Source organism: Plecotus auritus (assembly GCF_963455305.1).
Source record: "Plecotus auritus genome assembly, chromosome: 1".
Classification (NCBI taxonomy): Eukaryota; Metazoa; Chordata; class Mammalia; order Chiroptera; family Vespertilionidae; genus Plecotus; species Plecotus auritus.
The window spans coordinates 50,630,040-50,647,370 of record NC_137770.1 but is presented as its reverse complement, the minus strand read 5'-3'; the positions used below and the strand labels follow the sequence as shown (position 1 = coordinate 50,647,370).

At 50.9% G+C, this 17,331-nt stretch overlaps 1 protein-coding gene across 11 annotated transcripts in view; it reads left to right on the top strand.

Annotated features, from left to right (window-relative positions):
* Nucleotides 1-17,331, top strand: part of ANKDD1A (ankyrin repeat and death domain containing 1A) — a 33,425-nt gene continuing 16,094 nt past the window's right edge. For 5 of the 11 annotated variants that reach the window (XR_013961045.1, XM_080677441.1, XM_080677434.1 and 2 more), the window contains exons 1-9: nt 1,592-1,764; nt 2,235-2,338; nt 3,225-3,323; nt 4,377-4,475; nt 8,615-8,719; nt 9,391-9,489; nt 14,330-14,428; nt 14,980-15,078; nt 16,374-16,472. Coding sequence is in view for 10 of the 11 variants with exons in the window: in XM_080677441.1 (XP_080533567.1) it covers nt 1,722-1,764; nt 2,235-2,338; nt 3,225-3,323; nt 4,377-4,475; nt 8,615-8,719; nt 9,391-9,489; nt 14,330-14,428; nt 14,980-15,078; nt 16,374-16,472 (846 nt within the window). In the remaining variant the exon portion in view is untranslated. Of the gene's footprint in view, nt 66-1,591; nt 1,765-2,234; nt 2,339-3,224; nt 3,324-4,376; nt 4,476-8,614; nt 8,720-9,390; nt 9,490-14,329; nt 14,429-14,979; nt 15,079-16,373; nt 16,473-17,331 lie in introns of those variants that run through there. The other 6 variants (XM_080677442.1, XM_080677435.1, XM_080677433.1 and 3 more) reach the window with 4 other exon arrangements.

The following is a 17,331-nucleotide window of genomic DNA, read 5'->3' as shown; positions in this document are numbered from 1 at the left end:
CAGGGCCGAGCGCGGGGCTGCAAGCGGCGGCATGGAGGAGGACCTGCCCTGGGAGACCAACGGCCGTGAGTCCATGGCGCTGCGAGGCCGGGGCGGGGGCGGGGGTGGGCAGAGGACCAGAGCATCTCCCGCACCCTCCGCACCCCCACACTCCCGCGGGGGCGACCCCGGCTGAGATTGGCTCGGTCCACGTGTCCTTCTCTGTCTTGGGCTCCTTTGTGGCGCCGATAGGAACGTGCATCGGGCCGAGGGACACTGGCCACGAGCCGGAGACATTAGCTGCAATAAGCTGGCAATGCCATCCTTTACTGAGTACTTACTTCCTGTGCCAGCCGAGCGACAGGCACGCTCTTTGATCTTCAGGGCGGCCCTATGGGTGGGACCTATTGCTATCTCCATTTCTGCAGAAGGGAAAGCTGTGGCACAGGGTGGTTAAATAAGAGGCCCAAGGTCACAGTCAGTAAGCGGTAGACATGCTGAAGGCCCCAGCTCCCCCAGCATGCCCTGGTGCATGAAGAGCGGTGACCACATCAGATGGGGAAACTGAAACGCAGAGGAGAGGAACTAGGGTGTGCCCAGTGCCAGGGTCTCAAGGCCAGGTAGCAGCAACCATGTGGGCATCAGCTGGGAGAGGGGAGAGAGTGATGGTGCCATCAAGGGGATGGGTGTGGGGGAGGGGCTGTATCAAGGTGTTATTTCAAAGGGTACAGGGAGATCACCTGATCAGGACCTTTACAATGTGCAGCAAGATGCATGGGGGAGTGTGGGATGGAGTTCTGGGCAAAGGCCCCAGCCTGGGCCAAGGCTCAGGGATTAGAGTGCAGTGTGTATTTGATGTGGCCACAAAGAGGATGCATGGGTTGAGGTGCATGGAAGAGAGGAGACTCAATTTGATCTGGGCTGTGCAGGGTCAGCTTGCTCCCATTTGGACTCCTGGCTGTTTGCCAACACAAACCAGCCCACAGCCCCTAGGCTTCAGCTAAGAGAAAGGGAGTCAGAGCTGGAAGGGATCTCTTCAGTTCACTTTCTCCTGACCCTCCTGCAATGTTACAGCTGAAGAAACTGAGACTCCCTGGGGGACGACTAGCCCAGGATCCTGCTGCTAGAAAGTGGCAGAGTGGGTACGAGAACCCCAGCTTCTCTAAGCTCACACCTGCAGTGCCAGCTGCTTTCCCAAACCTGGATCGTGGTGGTTTACAGCCAAGAGGTTAAGGAAGGAAAAGCTGGGGAGCCCGTGTGAAGACCCACGTCCCGTGTGGTTCAGGGTTCGGGATCTGGTGAAGGGGCCGCATGCAAATGAAAGAGACGGGACAAGAAATAATAATTTGGAAGTTGGGGGGCCAGGCGGGAGCCCAACCCAAGAGGAAGGACTCCGCTTGGGCTCAGGCCTTGCCATCCATTTATTCAATTTGGGATACACCTATAGCCCTTAGGCAGGCAATTTCCAGTAACAGACAGACTATCTTATCAGTAAGGATTACATGACTGTCTGGTGGGGAAGTTGCTTCAGCTACCATTGTCTCCACTAAACAGTGGGTGCATAGCTCTGACCTTTGCCAGGGCTCAAGCGTCACCAGCATTCAGGGCTCCTTGTCCACACTTCTCTGTTAGTGAAGAAAATAGGCGGTTTCCCACAGCCAGTGCTTCCTGGAGATGTTTGAGATCTGAGCGGGGCTCTTCCAGAAGGGCCTCCTCACTGCAGGAAGGGCAGGCCCTTCGGAATGGGGAGGATGGAGCTATCAAGGATGAAGACAGAGAAGCCAGGTGAGCATGCCCTTGGCCTCCGCAGGGCCTGACGCAGCACAGGACTCAGTAGCTCCTGGCTGCTTTCTATACAGGGCTGTGAAAAAGGCAGCATAGACTCCAGGGGGAATGAATTCCATTCTCTTCTTAAGAGCAGCTCTGGGAGAGCAGACATGAAGCCTGGTGATGGGGCACCTCTAATGGGTGAGGGGCACACACCTAGCTCTGTGGATGGTCTTGCCCATGGTCTCCCATGTTCAGGGTTTGGCTGAGTCCTGGCCATGTGGACCTGTGATGAGTTAGAAGGAAACGCAAGCTGTCTGGGGAAGTCTCCACATAGAAATGGAGGAGAGGCATCCCCTCCACCCTCCATTCCTTTGGAAGACCCCAGCCCAGGAAACATTCAGGGCCAGGGAGGGGCTGTTCACTGCACCTTGGTATGCAGTGTGGGGACCCCCACTCTCACCCCACTTCCCTTCTTCTCCCCCCAGTGCTTCCTCTGGAGAGGCAGCTCCACGAGGCTGCCCGCAGGAACAACATCGGGAGGATGAAGGAGCTGATCAAAAGCAGAGTCAACATTAGGGCCAGAAACCACGTGCGTAAACAGGCTCCTCCCGCTCCGGAGGGATGGGGACAGTGTGGCGGGGACGCCTCCCCCCAGGAGGGAGAGTTTATGGAGTCTGCATCTGCATTTGCATTTGCAGGTTGTCCACATTGTCTCAAGGTCTCTGAGGCCTCACCCGAGGTCAGGGTCAGGATTCTGAGCCAGACTTGGGCAACTCCAGAACTTACACTCTTATAAGTTACTAGAAGCCCCATGCATGAAATATGTGCAAGGGGCTCAGCCCTCGCAGCCACACTTCATCCGGAAGGTTGTCCGGAAGGACGTCTGGAAGGTCGTCCAGCTGTCTGGTCTAATTAGCATATTATGCTTTTATTAGTATAGATACTGTGACCTATCTGAAAGGCATACCTGACTCCAAGGAAGGTCAGGAGTCAGAGGCTGACAGATAGGCAGATAGGAGCAGAACCTGGAGGGACAAAGGTGGAGTGATGCCTGAGGTCAGAAGTCCAGGGGTTTGAGACCAAGAGAGACCAGACCAAGAGAGGCTGAGCATGCACGAGGCAGAGAAAAACCATAGGCCGCAGGGGAAGAGTGGGGAAGCTGGCATATCTGAGAAGCAGTGGTAGGCAGGGCCAGGCCATGCAGTTTGTCCCAAGAGCAGTGGGGAGCTGTGAAGAGTTGCAGGTGGGGGACAGATGGATCTAGTTGTTGTGTTTTACTACACGCATTTCAGCTGCTGCCCTTTGGAGGCGGGAGCGGCCAGGATGCGGCTGGGGCCCCAGTCACTGGTCACCAGAGCCAGCAAAGACCTCCCATGCTGTAGACCAGTTGGCCTGGTGGTGGGTGGTGGGGAAGGGGTGGGAGGTGGGCCAGGCAGCCAGCCAGTGCCTCACAGGATTCCTCTCACTCCTGGCAGGTGGACAGGGTGGCCCTGCACTGGGCCGCAGGTGCAGGGCACGAGCAAGCTGTGCGGCTGCTCCTGGAGCATGAGGCTGCTGTGGACGATGAGGATGTGGTACGGAACCCCTATGGAGGCGTGTCTGTGTGTGCAAGTCTGTCTGTCTGTCTCAGGGTGGGGAAGCTCACTCTGGATCTATGAGCAGCTGTCGTTGCCAGGGTTACCGCTGATATGCAGATGCACAGGTGCAGAGTGGGCAGGGAGCCTGAGTCTTTGGGGGCTTTGACACTGCAGTGGTCTCATTTACCCCTTGTTCAGTCATAAACATCTCTCCATTTTCAAGGGCCTTTCAGTGCTCAGAGAGCCTTTTCAGTTCCTGCTGATATCCTGTGGGCAAGGAGAGTGATGGGCTGTAAAACAGAGAACTGATTGGATTAGTAAAGTCACCAGAAGGCAGGTCTCTCTTGGTAGCCACAAGGCACTGTCCTGTCTAATCCTTAAACCAACAATTTGCACAAAGACTAGCAAACTGGCAAAAAGCACATTGCTGAGCACTGAAGAGTAGCAGGGTCTACAACATTAGCTCTACAGGTTTGTGGAAAGGGCCGAATCTGACGATGACATTTGATAGGAATACATTTAAGAGTCTAAATTTAAATATTGCCCTGGCTGGTGTGGCTCGGTTGACCGTTCGACCCATGTAACAAGAGGTCACCGTCTCAATTTCTGGTCACGGCACATGCCCGGGTTGTGGACTCGATCCCCAGTAGGGGGCATGCAAGAGGCAGTCGATTGATGTTTCTTATCTCTCTCTCCCTCTCCCTTCCTCTCTCTAAAAATCAATAAAAACATATTTTTAAAAAAACCCTGTATTTGGAAAGAGTATATTCTGAGATTGGCTCCCTCCAATTTTTTTTGTGTTAAAAGGGTCCCTCTTTATGAAATGATGGTGACAGTTGACGGCAGCTGTTTTATTTAGCAACCTCCCCTACCCTGAAAGTTTGCAATAGTGTATCAGCCTCTGTTTTTAAAAATGTCCTGGACTTTAAATTCCTAAAGCTAGGAGCTCCTTGGCCGGGGTGGCACTTATGGTTTCTTATGGTTGTGTGACTTTGCAAAGCAGCCACACCTCCTCATTCTCCTCCCCTCCTCCCGTGTCCTCTCCCCTAGTTTGGGATGAATGCACTTCTCCTGTCTGCCTGGTTTGGCCACTTACAGATTCTTCAGATCCTGGTAAACTCGGGGGCCAAGATCCACTGTGAGAACAAGGTAAGGCCTCAACTGGCAGCCCGCTGGACCCCACTGCCCCTGCCCGCCCTGTGCCCTGACCCAACTGCACAGGTGTGCCCCACCTCTGACACCTGCCCTATCGCTACTCCCTTTGGTCCCACATACATGCCTCTGCCTGCCCCAATTTGCCTCCTGAAAACCCAGCTGAGCTCAACCCTGTGAAACTGGGACCCTCGCTGCTCCCACTGGCGCTTGGAGAAGGGCCAGAGGTGTCTCTTCCATCAACGTTGAACACCTCTTTCTTCTGATCCCCTCATCCTTTACCACTCTAGATGCTATGACAGCCCCCAGTTGTCTGACCAACCTCTTCATTCACAGAAGAGGAATACAAGTAACACCCTCAGAGGGTGGTAGGAAGATTAAATGAGAGAGAGGTGGGGACCTTGCCTCCCTTGTATTCAGGGAGGCGGGGTAGGAGAAAGCACTGGTTACCAAACTCTGGGGTCTTTGGGCAAGTTACTTTACCCCTCTGAATCTCAGTTTTCCCCTTTGGTGCTTTTCCCGCCTCCGAGCAGTGGGAGAAGCACCTGCCGTGCTGTGTATATATTACCTGGTGCAGGGTCAGGGAGCCCGGCAGTCCCTCACGGCTCACTGGTGTGTGCTGTGGTTTGAAGGAGGGCCCAGCCAGTTAGAGGGCCTGGAACCCTGCACAGTGGTTCTAAAGAAAATGGAAACATCGTGGCCAAATGCTGTCAGCCAGGGGTTCTCAACCTGGGTCCTTAGACTTCAGGGGCCCAGGGATTCGGATGGGGAAAAGAACATTTTATTTCACGTCTGTCAAACTTCTGCTCGAAATTTTAGCATTTCTCTCAATGATGGGTGAATGCAGGGGTGGAAGTGGCATGGTCTCTTGAGGCCAAGGCTGGAAAGTCACATGATAGTGTGTCCACCACATTCTATGGCTGAAAGCCCATCACAGGGCCAGCTTAGATTCGGGGGATGGAGAGTACTGGATCCCCCTGAGGAGAGGAGTACAGCCCCACCACGTAGGGTGTTTCCAAGGGTGGTAGCAGCCATCTTTGCAAACAGTCCACCCAGTCTTACTTTCAATCCCTGTTCAAGGTCCTCCCCAAAGATATTCATCTCACTGTTAGATGAGCTGTGCACTGGGTCAGAGGCCATTCATACCCCTGTCTGCTCAGCCCAAAGCTTACCTTGCCAGTCATTGGTGATATTTCAGGTTTTACTAAACTACAGTCTGCATTCAAATTTCATCAGTTTTTTAAAAAACTTAATATTCTACAGTGCACTTAGTCTCCCTAGTCTCCTCTAATCTTGTGACAATTTCTCAGTCTTTCCTTGTTTTTCACAACTTTGACACTTTTGAGAAGTACTGGTCAAGTACTAGTATTTCGTAGAAAGTCCTTCATGTTGGTTTGTCTGATGATTAGATTGGGGTGACAGAATTTTGGGAAGGAGACCACAGAGGTCAGGTTCCTTTCTCACCTCCTGCTTCCTTCCCCCTTCCGCCAGAGAAAGTCAGCCAGGCTCTCAGCCGCCCTTCCTCTCTGCGCGCACAAAGACCCTTTGCCGTACCTCCAATTCTCTGTGAGCTTTCCTCTTTCCTTCTAGTTGTAGAATTTTCACTCAGCCAGCTTTCCTGTGGTTCTGGATGGTGTCCGTTCTGTCTTTTAGTTGTAGTTTTGAAATTGTTGTGCGAGGCAGCAGTTTAGGTGTTTACCTATGCCGCCATCTTGGTTTCCTCCTCTCACCTCCTGCTATCAGGGCGCATATGACACCACCATGATTTGTCGCTGGTAATGTTACTTTGATCCAGTTCTGCCACCAATTCCTATGTGTGTGGTTTCTCCATGCCACCAAGTAATTAACTCAATTCTCCACGGACACTGACCAGGGTTCCCACCAAATTAACTCAGTTCTGACCCTATCCACCAGGAGACAGCATCACATTCCATAGGCTGAGGGCTGAGTCCTGCAAGCCTGCCCCACTCCAGACGCCAATCCCAAGTCCCGGCTGTTATTTGGGCTCCCCAGGAGCCCCTCCCCGGGTTTGAATAATTTGCTAGAGCAGCTCTCAGAACACAGGAAACCCATTTACTTACTAGTTACTGGTTTGTTACAAAGGACATTAAAGGATATGAATCACTAGCCAGATGAAGAGACACATAATGTTAACGTAAGAAACATTCAAACCCGTGAAGAATTTTTGTGAGTTTATTTGAGCCAAACTGTGACCATTGCCAGGAAGCAGAATCTCAATGGGTTGAGATAATGCTGCCCAGAATGGGAGTTTTGCACTTTGTTTTATACATTACAATCAAAAGAGGAGATGTAAGTGGGTTACATGAAATCCATTGGTGATAGATTAGGGAGGTGGGAGAAAGCAAAGTGGGGAAACCTCTGGGATTGGATAAAAAGCAAAATGATAGACACATGCTTCTTTTACATAGGTGGGCACAGGCTGGTTCACAGTCAACAATTAACAGGAGAGCAGTAACAATGAGGGACTCTGTGGCCTCCTGGTGCATTGGTTGTGCCCTAAGGGGTCTGGAAAAAGGGCAGTTACCCTGACATTCCAAACGTATGTTATCATGTTATCGTAGATGCAAAAAGACAGTAGGCTCAGTTAAGGTCAAAGTTGATATTTGTCAGTGAAGATACAGGCCTAGGACATGACTACCCATTATAAAAGGCCTTTTATTTTAAAAAGCTTTAATTTCAGACCACCCTTTGTAGTTACTTTAGGTCTCTGAGTTTGCAAGGTCACCATGCAGACCTTCCCTGAGCTTGTCACGTTAGCATGTGGCCCCTTTTCATCCATAACAGGGTCAGGTCCCGAACAAAGAAGCATCTTGTCCTTGTGGAGTTTGGGGCCCAGCACATGGATGTGTTGTGGTTCACCACCTGGAAGCTCTCCGAACCCCCTCCTTTTGGGTCTTTGTGAGCTTCATTACATAGACATGAGTGATGCAATCTGTGGCCATTGGTGTTTGACTCAACCTTTGTTCCTTTCCATTCCTGCATGTGGGCGGGGCGGGGAGGGGGGGAGGTCGGGTGGGGGGGGGGCTTAAGACAAAGTTTCAACCTTCTAATCGAGGTTGGTTCCCCAGGCAACCAGGCCCCAACCTATGTTACCTGGGGGCTTTTGCAGTTACCTCATTAACATAATAAAAGACACCTTTGCCCTGACCGGTTTAGCTTAGTGGATAGAGCCTCGGCCTGCGGACTGAAGGGTCCCAGGTTCAATTCCAGTCAAGGGCATGTACCTTGGTTGTGGGCACTCCTGCAGCTGATTGGTGTTTCTCTCTCATCGATCCTTCTAACTCTCTCTCCCTTCCTCTCTGTAAAAAATAAATAAAATATATTTAAAAAAAAAATAAATAAATAAAAGACACCTTTATCCCTTTCAGCACTTAGGAAATTTCAAAGGTTTTAGGAGCTCTGTTCAAGGAAGAGGGATAAAGACCAAATATATATTTCTAATTATAAACCACAATATCACTTTTCATCAGTTAGTTAAAGTAGAGACGGCCAGGTTTCTCCACTGTAAGATTGTTAGCATTTTCCCCTTTCCATAGTCTATTGTTGGAAACTTTTTGTGGTTTTAATTTGCATTTCAATAACAACTAATGATGTCAGATATCTTTTCACGAGCAGAGTCCATATACTTTGATGTCCAAATTATTTTGTAATTGTGTTATTTAATTTCTCATTGATGAGTTTTTAGAGTTCTTTATAAATTTTGGATGCATTTAAAAATAAATTATAGACATTAGTGTACTTCCTTTAAATACTTCAGCATATGTATTATTAACTAGGGTTCAATTTCCTTACATACAAGGAAATACACAAATCTTAAATTTATACTCTCTGAGATTTGACAAATGCTACTCCTGTATAACCCAAACCACTGTCAAGATGTAAAGCATCGTTCTATTGATTTTTACGACCCGTTGATTGCTGCAATCTATTTGAAAAGCAGTGCTTTGAACACTCTCGCTGCAATGGAAGGCCGGGTAGAGGCTCTGGGCTGTAAACACAGCATTTGCAAACCTCCCTCACTAACCTTGCTTGTGGGGCATGGAGACCTCCTTCCTCACAGTGTGTGAGAAGGGTCTCCGTTCCAGACTGCAGGGACCCCCCTGGGCTTGTTTCAGGATGGCCTAACCTTACTGCACTGCGCAGCCCAGAAAGGCCACGTGCCGGTGCTGGCGTTCATAATGGAAGACCTGGAGGACGTGGCCCTGGACCATGCTGACAAGGTGAGGGTGGCATCAAGCCTGTCCTTTCCATTGGGCCCGGGGCTCCTACGGCCACTCGTGCCCATTCCTCAAATGTGTCCTTTGAGCTCTGGCTGGTGCAGACTGGGCCCCGTCTCAGGGAGCTGCTGGTCTAGAAGGGACATTAGGGCACAAATGAGCAAGACACAGCAGAAAGATGGTTAGTTCCATCAGAGAGGCTCTGATAAGGACGAGACATGTTACAGAGGGAAGCCACTGCTTCCTGCTTCCTGGAGGAGGTGGCATTTGGCAGATGAACTGAATTCTGTCAATAAGATTGGAAAGCAGGGGGCCGTTCCAAACGGAGGAGAGAGCATCCTAGAGAGTTAGAGGTGGAAAAGGGCCCTTTGCATGTGAGTTCAGGTGGGTCAGAGTATTGAGAGCGAGGGCCAGGGGGTTGGGGTCCCTCGTGAAGATCTCGACCCCCAGCCTCAGGACTCTGTCCCTTATTCAGCAGGCAGCAGGGAGCCACAGGAGGGTTTCAGTGGGAGAGGGACCCCTCCCAGTGGGATCTTGTTGGGAAGTTGGGTGTGTGGGGCCAAGAGAGGGGAGAGTGTCTGGGTCAGGAGAAGCCACAGCAAGCCCAGTGTGGTTGGGGAAATAGAGGCCGGGTGGGCAGAGCATAAAAGTTCACTCTCTTCTCCTCCCGTCAGCTGGGAAGGACAGCATTTCACCTGGCTGCTGCACACGGGCGGCTGGAGGCTCTGGACTTCCTGGTGGGCTCTGGCTGTGACCATAGTGTCAAAGACAAGGTACTGTGACCGCAGGTCCCGGGTGCTGGGCTCCAGAGGGGTAGGTGCTGGCAGCTCATCTGGGCCTTCTTCTGACTCTAACTTGCTGGAGGGGCAGGAGCCCAAAGACCAGAGTGAACGATGTCCACCAGCAGGCATTTTTTGAGCACACTCTATGGGCCAACTCTGTGCTACAGGTGAGGGGCACAGAGATGCCCAAGACAGTTTCTTACTCAAGGAACTCAGTGCCACAATCCTAGTAAAGAGCTATGATCTAATATGGGGAGTCAGCATGGCAAATCGGATTGGCTGGCAGTGCTACCTGGAGTGGGTATGAGCAGACTGTGATTCCATTGGGAATATCTATTGTTGGGGGTGTGGGAAGAGTTAGGGGGATGGTAGCCACCCTCCTGTGGTCATTTGCTTTCTTTGTGGTTTGGTAAGCTACAGTGATTATGGCAAAAGTAGGGTGAGACACTGAGGAGGGAGCACTTCACGAATCTGAGGAGTGAGGGATGGGGACTGGAAGGACTACCCTGCAAATGACTCGTATCAATGGACCATTGCAAATGATTAGGCAAATAGACCGAGTGGCCAGATTATGATGATCTCTGAACGCATAATAATCTGGCCACTCAGTGTATATCCTATATAATAAAAGGCTAATATGCACATTGTCCCCTTGACGAGGAGTGCAACCAGCAGGCAGGCTGGCCAACCGCCCATGTCCCCTCCCCCTGGCCAGGCTGGCCGGACTCCACCCATGCACGAATTCATGCACTGGGCCTCTAATATATATATGCATTCAGAGATCATAATAATCTGGCCACTCAGTGTATGTTGCAGCAGATTCTAAACAATGCTTCTAACAAAGAGATGAACTCTGTTTTTAATCCTCTGATTAACATGCTTGGTCAGAATAGGAGTCCTATTTCTATGCTAGGGACAGAGAGCTCACAGACAAATACATTGCAGGGTCTTAGAACTGGAAGGCATCTTCATCAACCTTCTCACTTCACAGATGTGGAAACTGAGAGCCAGGGAGGGGACTACTTTAGCCCGGGTCACACAGCGAGGCAAAGGCCAAGCTGGGTTTGGAGCCAGCATCCTGATGCCTAGCCCGGTGCTCCTCCTCTCACTAGGCTGCCTCCTGGGGCACTGAGCCCTCAGGTCTGCACTGAATTCATCTGTCTGCATTCATCCTCTTGGGATGAAAAGGCTGGGTTGGGGCCTGAGAATCAGATGAGGCTGCTTCCCTTCATTTTGGAAACATGGCTGGAAATGGTTGTGTTCTGTGCCAGGCACTGAGCCAGGAAGCAGGATTACAGAGAGGGGGAAAGGACAGCCCCTGCCAGGACACATTACTCCAGAGGCAAAAAGATTGCACTCAGGGCCCAGGAGAGCAAGGGCACCAAAACCAGAGAACGAGAAAAGCCCAGCCTTTTAAAAAATATGTATTTTTGTTGGTTTCAGAGAGAGGAAGGGAGAGGAAAGAGAGATAGAAACATCAATGATGAGACAGAATCATTGATTGGCTGCCTCCTGCACGCCCCCTGCTGGGGATCAGCCCCAAACCCCAGGCATATGCTCTGACCAGAAATAGAACCGTGACCTCCTGGTTCAGAGGTCAATGCTCAACCACTGAGTTATGCCAGCCCAGCTTTGATGAACTTGCTCAGAAGCCTGCAATCAGAAATTCTAGAGAGAAGCCTTTAAAATTGTACACCCCTGTTAAGTTCTGTATGCTCAGATTGAAGCATCCATCTTATATAAAAACTGCTGTTTGAAATTTTAACCCTGCTATTTGGCTTCTGTAAATTCTTGCTTGCTAAGACTACTCCCACTTCAGAGAGGCCATTAAACCTTCCCAGACAAGGTTATCAGTGCTGGCGCCAGGCCAGGCCTCTGGTTGAGGTCTCAAGGCCCCAGCACATACGGGCTCTTTAAGAACTTGCAAAAGGGGCCGGAAACACCCCATATTTGGGAGACAAAGAAGGTAAAAACATATAAATAGGGAAAATTCCTGCATGTTGGGGCCCAGAATTTGAGAGACATTTTCCTCTGGACCCGCGCGTAATAAAAGTAACTCCATCTCTCTAAGTATTGCTTTGTTCTTCTTCGGTTTTCTGTAACAAGATGAGGAATATTTTCATTTTGTATTTCATCTGGGGAGGGCATCAAAGAGAGCTTTTCAAGGCTCTGGGCTGCTGAAGGTCTGACTCCTGCTATCCCACCTGTCAGACAACACAGTGACATAACGATGACATCACACGTTGTCACAGGTGCTGTAATGGTAGAGAGGCTTTGAGCATCCAGAGGAAGTGATTAATTCCACTGGGTACATTGAGGAGATGCTGATAGGGCCTCGCAGAGGTGGAGAGGTTGGGCATCCCCACTGCAGAGGGCAGAGGTCACTGGGCCCCAGGCCAAGCCCTCCATGCCTGGCTCTCCTGCCTCTGAGCCCCCTGCCCTGCCCAGGCAGAATTCAAGTGCCCTTTTAGGGGTCCCCGCCACCTGTGGCTTCAAAGGGCAGGATGTGGACATTTATACCCCAGAAGGAAGAAGAAAGCCCTGCCCTGCTAGCTGGGGGCCCTTGTCAGTTTGTCTGCATTTCTTTGATCAAGGAGACTTAACCCTATGGCCACATTCCCACAGCCTGATCCTTGCTGCAGAGAGCTGACGAGGCCGCTAAATGCACATTTGCAGAGAGGTGGGAGAGAAGCAAAACAAAGCTGTTGGGATTTTTAAAACTTGCTTTTTGTTTATTAATATAATATAATATAATATAACTGTCATCATAAAAGAAATTTAAATGTTCCACCTTTGTTCCCATAAGACAGGTGTAGCTGTTTTATGTGCATGTGGATCTATGATGGGGGAGCGGGGCGTGTTTTCAACTCTTTCAAGTGCTGCTTTGGCTTTGGGATATGTTCACATCCTCATCGGGCTCTTTAAAGATCTGTGCCTACATGGGAATGTCCACCCCTCATGAAGGCAATGAGACAGGCCAGCGCGAGGAAGGAGCCTGAGTGAGGAGGCCCCTATGACTGGTTCAGCAAGATGTGTCCCAGGGGCCTTTGGGGTGTGAGGAATGGCCAAGGCTGCATCTTCCCTTCTGGATGCTTCTGTGGTCCCTCAGGGGTCTTTGCCCTGGTCTTCCATCTGTGGTTCCTCTTTAGGGACATACCTATCTCTGACCGCTTCCAGCTGTCCTCCTCTTTGCTGGGGCCCTTCACCCTCCTTCCAGCTGTCCTTCGTAGTAAGATCCCTTTAAGGATAACCCCAAGCAGGCTGCCCTCATGGGACTTCTAATACAAAGAACACTGTGCCTTCTGCCCCACCACATGGAGCCTCTTGGTTCTGTCACTGTCACCTTTGTACTTCTCACATGTGAGGCAACTACCAGTCCTCTGGCTCTCAAGTTCCAGGAGGCAAATGTGAAGCTCCCATCACATTATTTACTCACTAGAGGCCTGGTGCACGAAATTCGTGCACAGTGTGTGTGTGTGTGTGTGTGTGTGTGTGTGTGTGTGTGTGTCCCTCAGCCCAGCCTGCACCCTCTCCAATCTGGGATCCCTCGAGGGATGTCCGACTGCCCGTTTAGGCCCAATCTGTGGGATCGGGCCTAAATGGGCAGTTGGACATCCCTCTCACAATCCAGGACTGCTGGTTTCCAACCGCTCGCCTGCCTGCCTGCCTGATTGCCCCTAACCGCTTCTTCCTGCCAGCCTGATCACCCCTAACCACTCCCCTGCCAGCCTGATTGACACCTAACTGCTCCCCTGCCAGCCTGTTTGCCCCTAACTGCCCTCCCCTGCAGGCCTGGTCACCTCTAACTGCTCTCCCCTGCTGGCATGGTCACCCCTAACTGCCCTCCCCTGCTGGCCTGGTCCCCCCAAACTGCCCTCCCCTGCAGGCCTGATCGCCCACAACTGCCCTCCCCTACTGGCCTGGTCACCCCCAACTGCCCTCCCCTGCTGGCCTGATTGCCCACAACTGCCCTCCCCTACTGGCCTGGTCACCCCCAACTGCCCTCCTCTGCTGGCCTAATCACCCACAACTGCCCTCCCCTGCCGGCCATCTTGTGGTGGCCATCTTGTGTCCACATGGGGCGGCCATCTTGTGTGTTGGAGTGATGGTCAATTTGCATATTACCTCTTTATTATATAGGATTGAACAAATGTCTATTGAGAGTTTGCCGTCTGCCCAGGTCCTATTCTAGGCACTCGGGGAAACCAGAGAACAAAATGGACAGAAATCCCCACCCTGTGGTGCTTACGTTCTGCCAATAGAGTCAGACAATAAACCATGAGCATGGCATACAAGTAAATCATAAAGGTATGAGAAGGCCGGCGGTGCCATGCGGAAGAAGGAAAAGTGGAGCAGGATGAGGGTCAGGAGGACAGGGGTGGAGCCCAGTTTTAAGTGTGTGGTCAGGGTGGGCCACAATATTCCACGAGAAGCTAATAATGTCTTGGGAAAAGGCAAGGCTGCAGAGGCTGGAGTCCTGGCCTTGAGCAGAAGGAGGGAGGGTAGGCTGCAGTCCCTGGGAGGGGCCGCTTTTAGACAGTAGGGATGTATTTATTTTTTTAAAAGTATGTGTCTGCCTTGAATGGTAAAAAAAAAGAGAGACCAGGACGTGGCCCTTGGAAGTGCCCTGGTTGTAGTTTTCGGCAGTTCTCAGGAGCAGGATGGCTTTGGCCCAGCATTCAGGGCTGCAGTGTGGCATGGACTTGCTCGGTGACCCTGTGGATGTCACTCGCTCTCTGTACCTCAGTTTCCATGTCTGTAAAATAAGGGGGGGCTCTAGCGGGCCCTCGGGGCCTGGAAGGTGTGTGATTCTACCAGCCCCTTCTTACAGGATGGGAACACGGCTCTTCACCTGGCCGCTGGCCGGGGCCACCTGGCTGTGTTGCAGCAACTCGTAGACATCGGGCTGGACTTGGAGGAGAGGAATGTGGTGAGTTGCCACCTGGATGATGCAGAAATGGGTGACACTCACTCTCTGCCTTCAAGGAACCCCCAGGCCGTGGTTTTCCCCCACAGGGGCCCTAAAGTTGGAAGCTGAGGATATGTTCTTGAACCAACAGCCCGCCAGGAAAAGCTAAGCCACAGCACAAAACTCCAGGCTTAGTGGGGCACCAGGCATGAGGGATTACACAGGGTGTGTGCTCACAGAAGGGAGAAGTCTCGTGACCAGGATGGGCAGGGGCAGCTTCCTGGAATAGGAGGGAATGGACAGAGAGCGGGGTGAGGCTGCTTGGAGGGCAGGAGAGCCTGAGCAGAGGGGTGGAGGAGGGGATGGGTGTACCACCTGTCCCTCAAAGTGAGAAAATCAAGGGCAGGGATTAGGGAACCGCAGATAATGGGGTCATTGTCCTAGGAGCAGAGGAGCAGGGCAGTGGAGAGCTCCGAGCCCTGGAGCCTGGCAGGAGGGTGTCCTCTGGTCTCAGGTCCTGGCCTCAGCCTCCTGCTCTTCCCCTATCTCTCCCCCTCTCCCGTGTGTTTCAGGAGGGTCTGACCGCCCTGCACACGGCTGCTGAAGGAATCCACCCGGACTGTGTGCAGCTCCTCCTGGCAGCTGGGAGCAGCGTGAATGCCCTCACTCAGGTAGCCAGGCCTCCCCACGACTGACGGCGGACTTTTAAATAGCTCTATTCCTTCATCTTACGCATAACCGAGTAATTACTTTGTTGGATTGCATGTCTGAGGTTTTTGTTAATCCTCACCCAAGGATATTATTTTCCATATATTTTTATTTATTTATTTAAAATATTTTTATTGATTTCAGAGAGGAAGGGAGAGGGAGAGAGAGATAGAAACATCAATGATGAGGGAGAATCATTGATTGGCTGCCCCCTGCATGCCCAACACTGGGAATCGAGCCCGCAACTAGGGCATGTGCCCTGACTGGGAATCAAACTGTGACCTCTGGCTCATAAATCAATGCTCAACCACTGAGCCATGCCAGCTGGGCCCATTAATTTTTAGAGAGAGTTGAAGAGAGGGGAAAAAACATCGATATGAGAGAGACACATCAGTTGGTTGCCTCCTACACATGCCCTGGGCTGGGATGGCTGCTCTGGGCTGCTGAGTTGTAACTGCGCCAGCAGTAATAGCCACAGTGATTCCAGCACATTGTGTGCACAGAGGCTGTGAGGCAGCAGGCCCAGGTTCTGGTCTTGGCTTCTCCACTGCTGAGCTGCTGTGATCTGAGCAAGTTACTTAACCTCTCTGAGCCTCTTTTCCCCACTGTGAAATGGGGAGGCAACCAATCAATGTGTCTCTCTCACATAGATGTTTCTCTTTCTGTCTTTCCCCCTCCCTTCTACTCTCTCTGAAAATCAATGGGAAAGATATTCCGGGGTGAGGATTAATGAAAAAGAAAATAAATAGCAAAATGGCAAATGTAAGTTTAATAATATCAATGTTAAACCACTCCAAGTATGACTAATCTATATGTATAAAAGCCTAAGCGACCATTGTGACTGAATGACTGGAACAAGCAGCATGACCAGTAGGCAGTTCGCTATGATGCGCACTGTACTGGGGTTTGCCCTGTACTGGCAAATCTTATTTGGCCCCTTCTTTGAAAACCATCTCCTCAGAGTCTGTACTCTGCGTGTCTCTACCAGGTAAGAAACTGTGCAGCCTTTGGCCTGTGTTCTGGAGTTTGTGACAGGAGGCAAGGAAAGGCTGAGGTCATAGTGAGCTCCTTTTACTATCACCAGGCCTGGGCAAGTATTGATTTCCTCAGCCTCAGAGTTGAAAGGGGATAACAGTCCCAGGAGGGTGGGGGAGGGGGAGGGGTTATAAGGAAAATGGAATAACGAATCCCTAAGTGCTTTGTAAACCCTGCTATGAAGGGTCCGTAGGGCATTGCATTGATTTCTATTTTCTTCTAGAAAGAGCAGAGCTGCCTCCATTATGCAGCTCTCACTGGCTCTGAGGACGTGGCCCGGGCCCTCATCCACTCAGGGGGCTGCACCAACGTGGCTGATCATGTAAGTGTGGGGGCCTGGACTGAAGGAGGTCCCCGTGACCACAAGGTCTTCCATGACTCCATTGATTGGGGTTAGGATGGGGGCCAACTGGCAGCACGTAGGAGAGTCATAAAAGGTTCTGTGGGACACGATTAGAAACCAAGCTTGCTTTCCTTCCAAGCGAAGTATCTCCTCGTGTTCTCCTCTCTTGTATCCATTGAGTCAGGAATGATCTTATTACAGATTTAGCCTCTTGGTTGTCCACGTTTTTCCTGTCACGTTGTGGCACATGCAGTGTACCACAGGCAACAGTATAACCCTGTGGTTAAGACTTGGACTTTGGTGTCAGACAGCCTGGCTTTGAGGCCTGGCTCTGCCACTCAAACTGGATGACCTTGGGCAAGCAGCTTTGACCTCCCTGGGCCTCTGTTTCCATATCGATAAGTACTATTATTAATCCCATTACACAAACGAGGAACTATCTATTGCTTAAATTAGAAAGGTCATTTCACATAGCTGAAATAAGTACTCTATTTAAAATTATTGTAGCCTGGCTGGTGTGGCTCAGAGGTTGAGCATCAACCTATGAACCAGGAGTTCATGGTTCAATTCTGGTCAGGGCACAGGCCTGGGTTTTGGGCTTCATCCTCCCTGGGGGTGTGCAGAAGGCAGCCAATCAATGATTCTCTCTCATCATCAATGTTTCTATCTCTTTCTCTCTCTCACTTCCTCTCTGAAATAAATAGAAATATGTTAAAAATATATAACATTGGGAGAAACCAAGATGGCAGCATAGGTAAGCACCTAAACTGCTGCCTCGCACAACAATTTCAAAACTACAACTAAAAGACAGAATGGACACCATCCAGAACCACAGGAA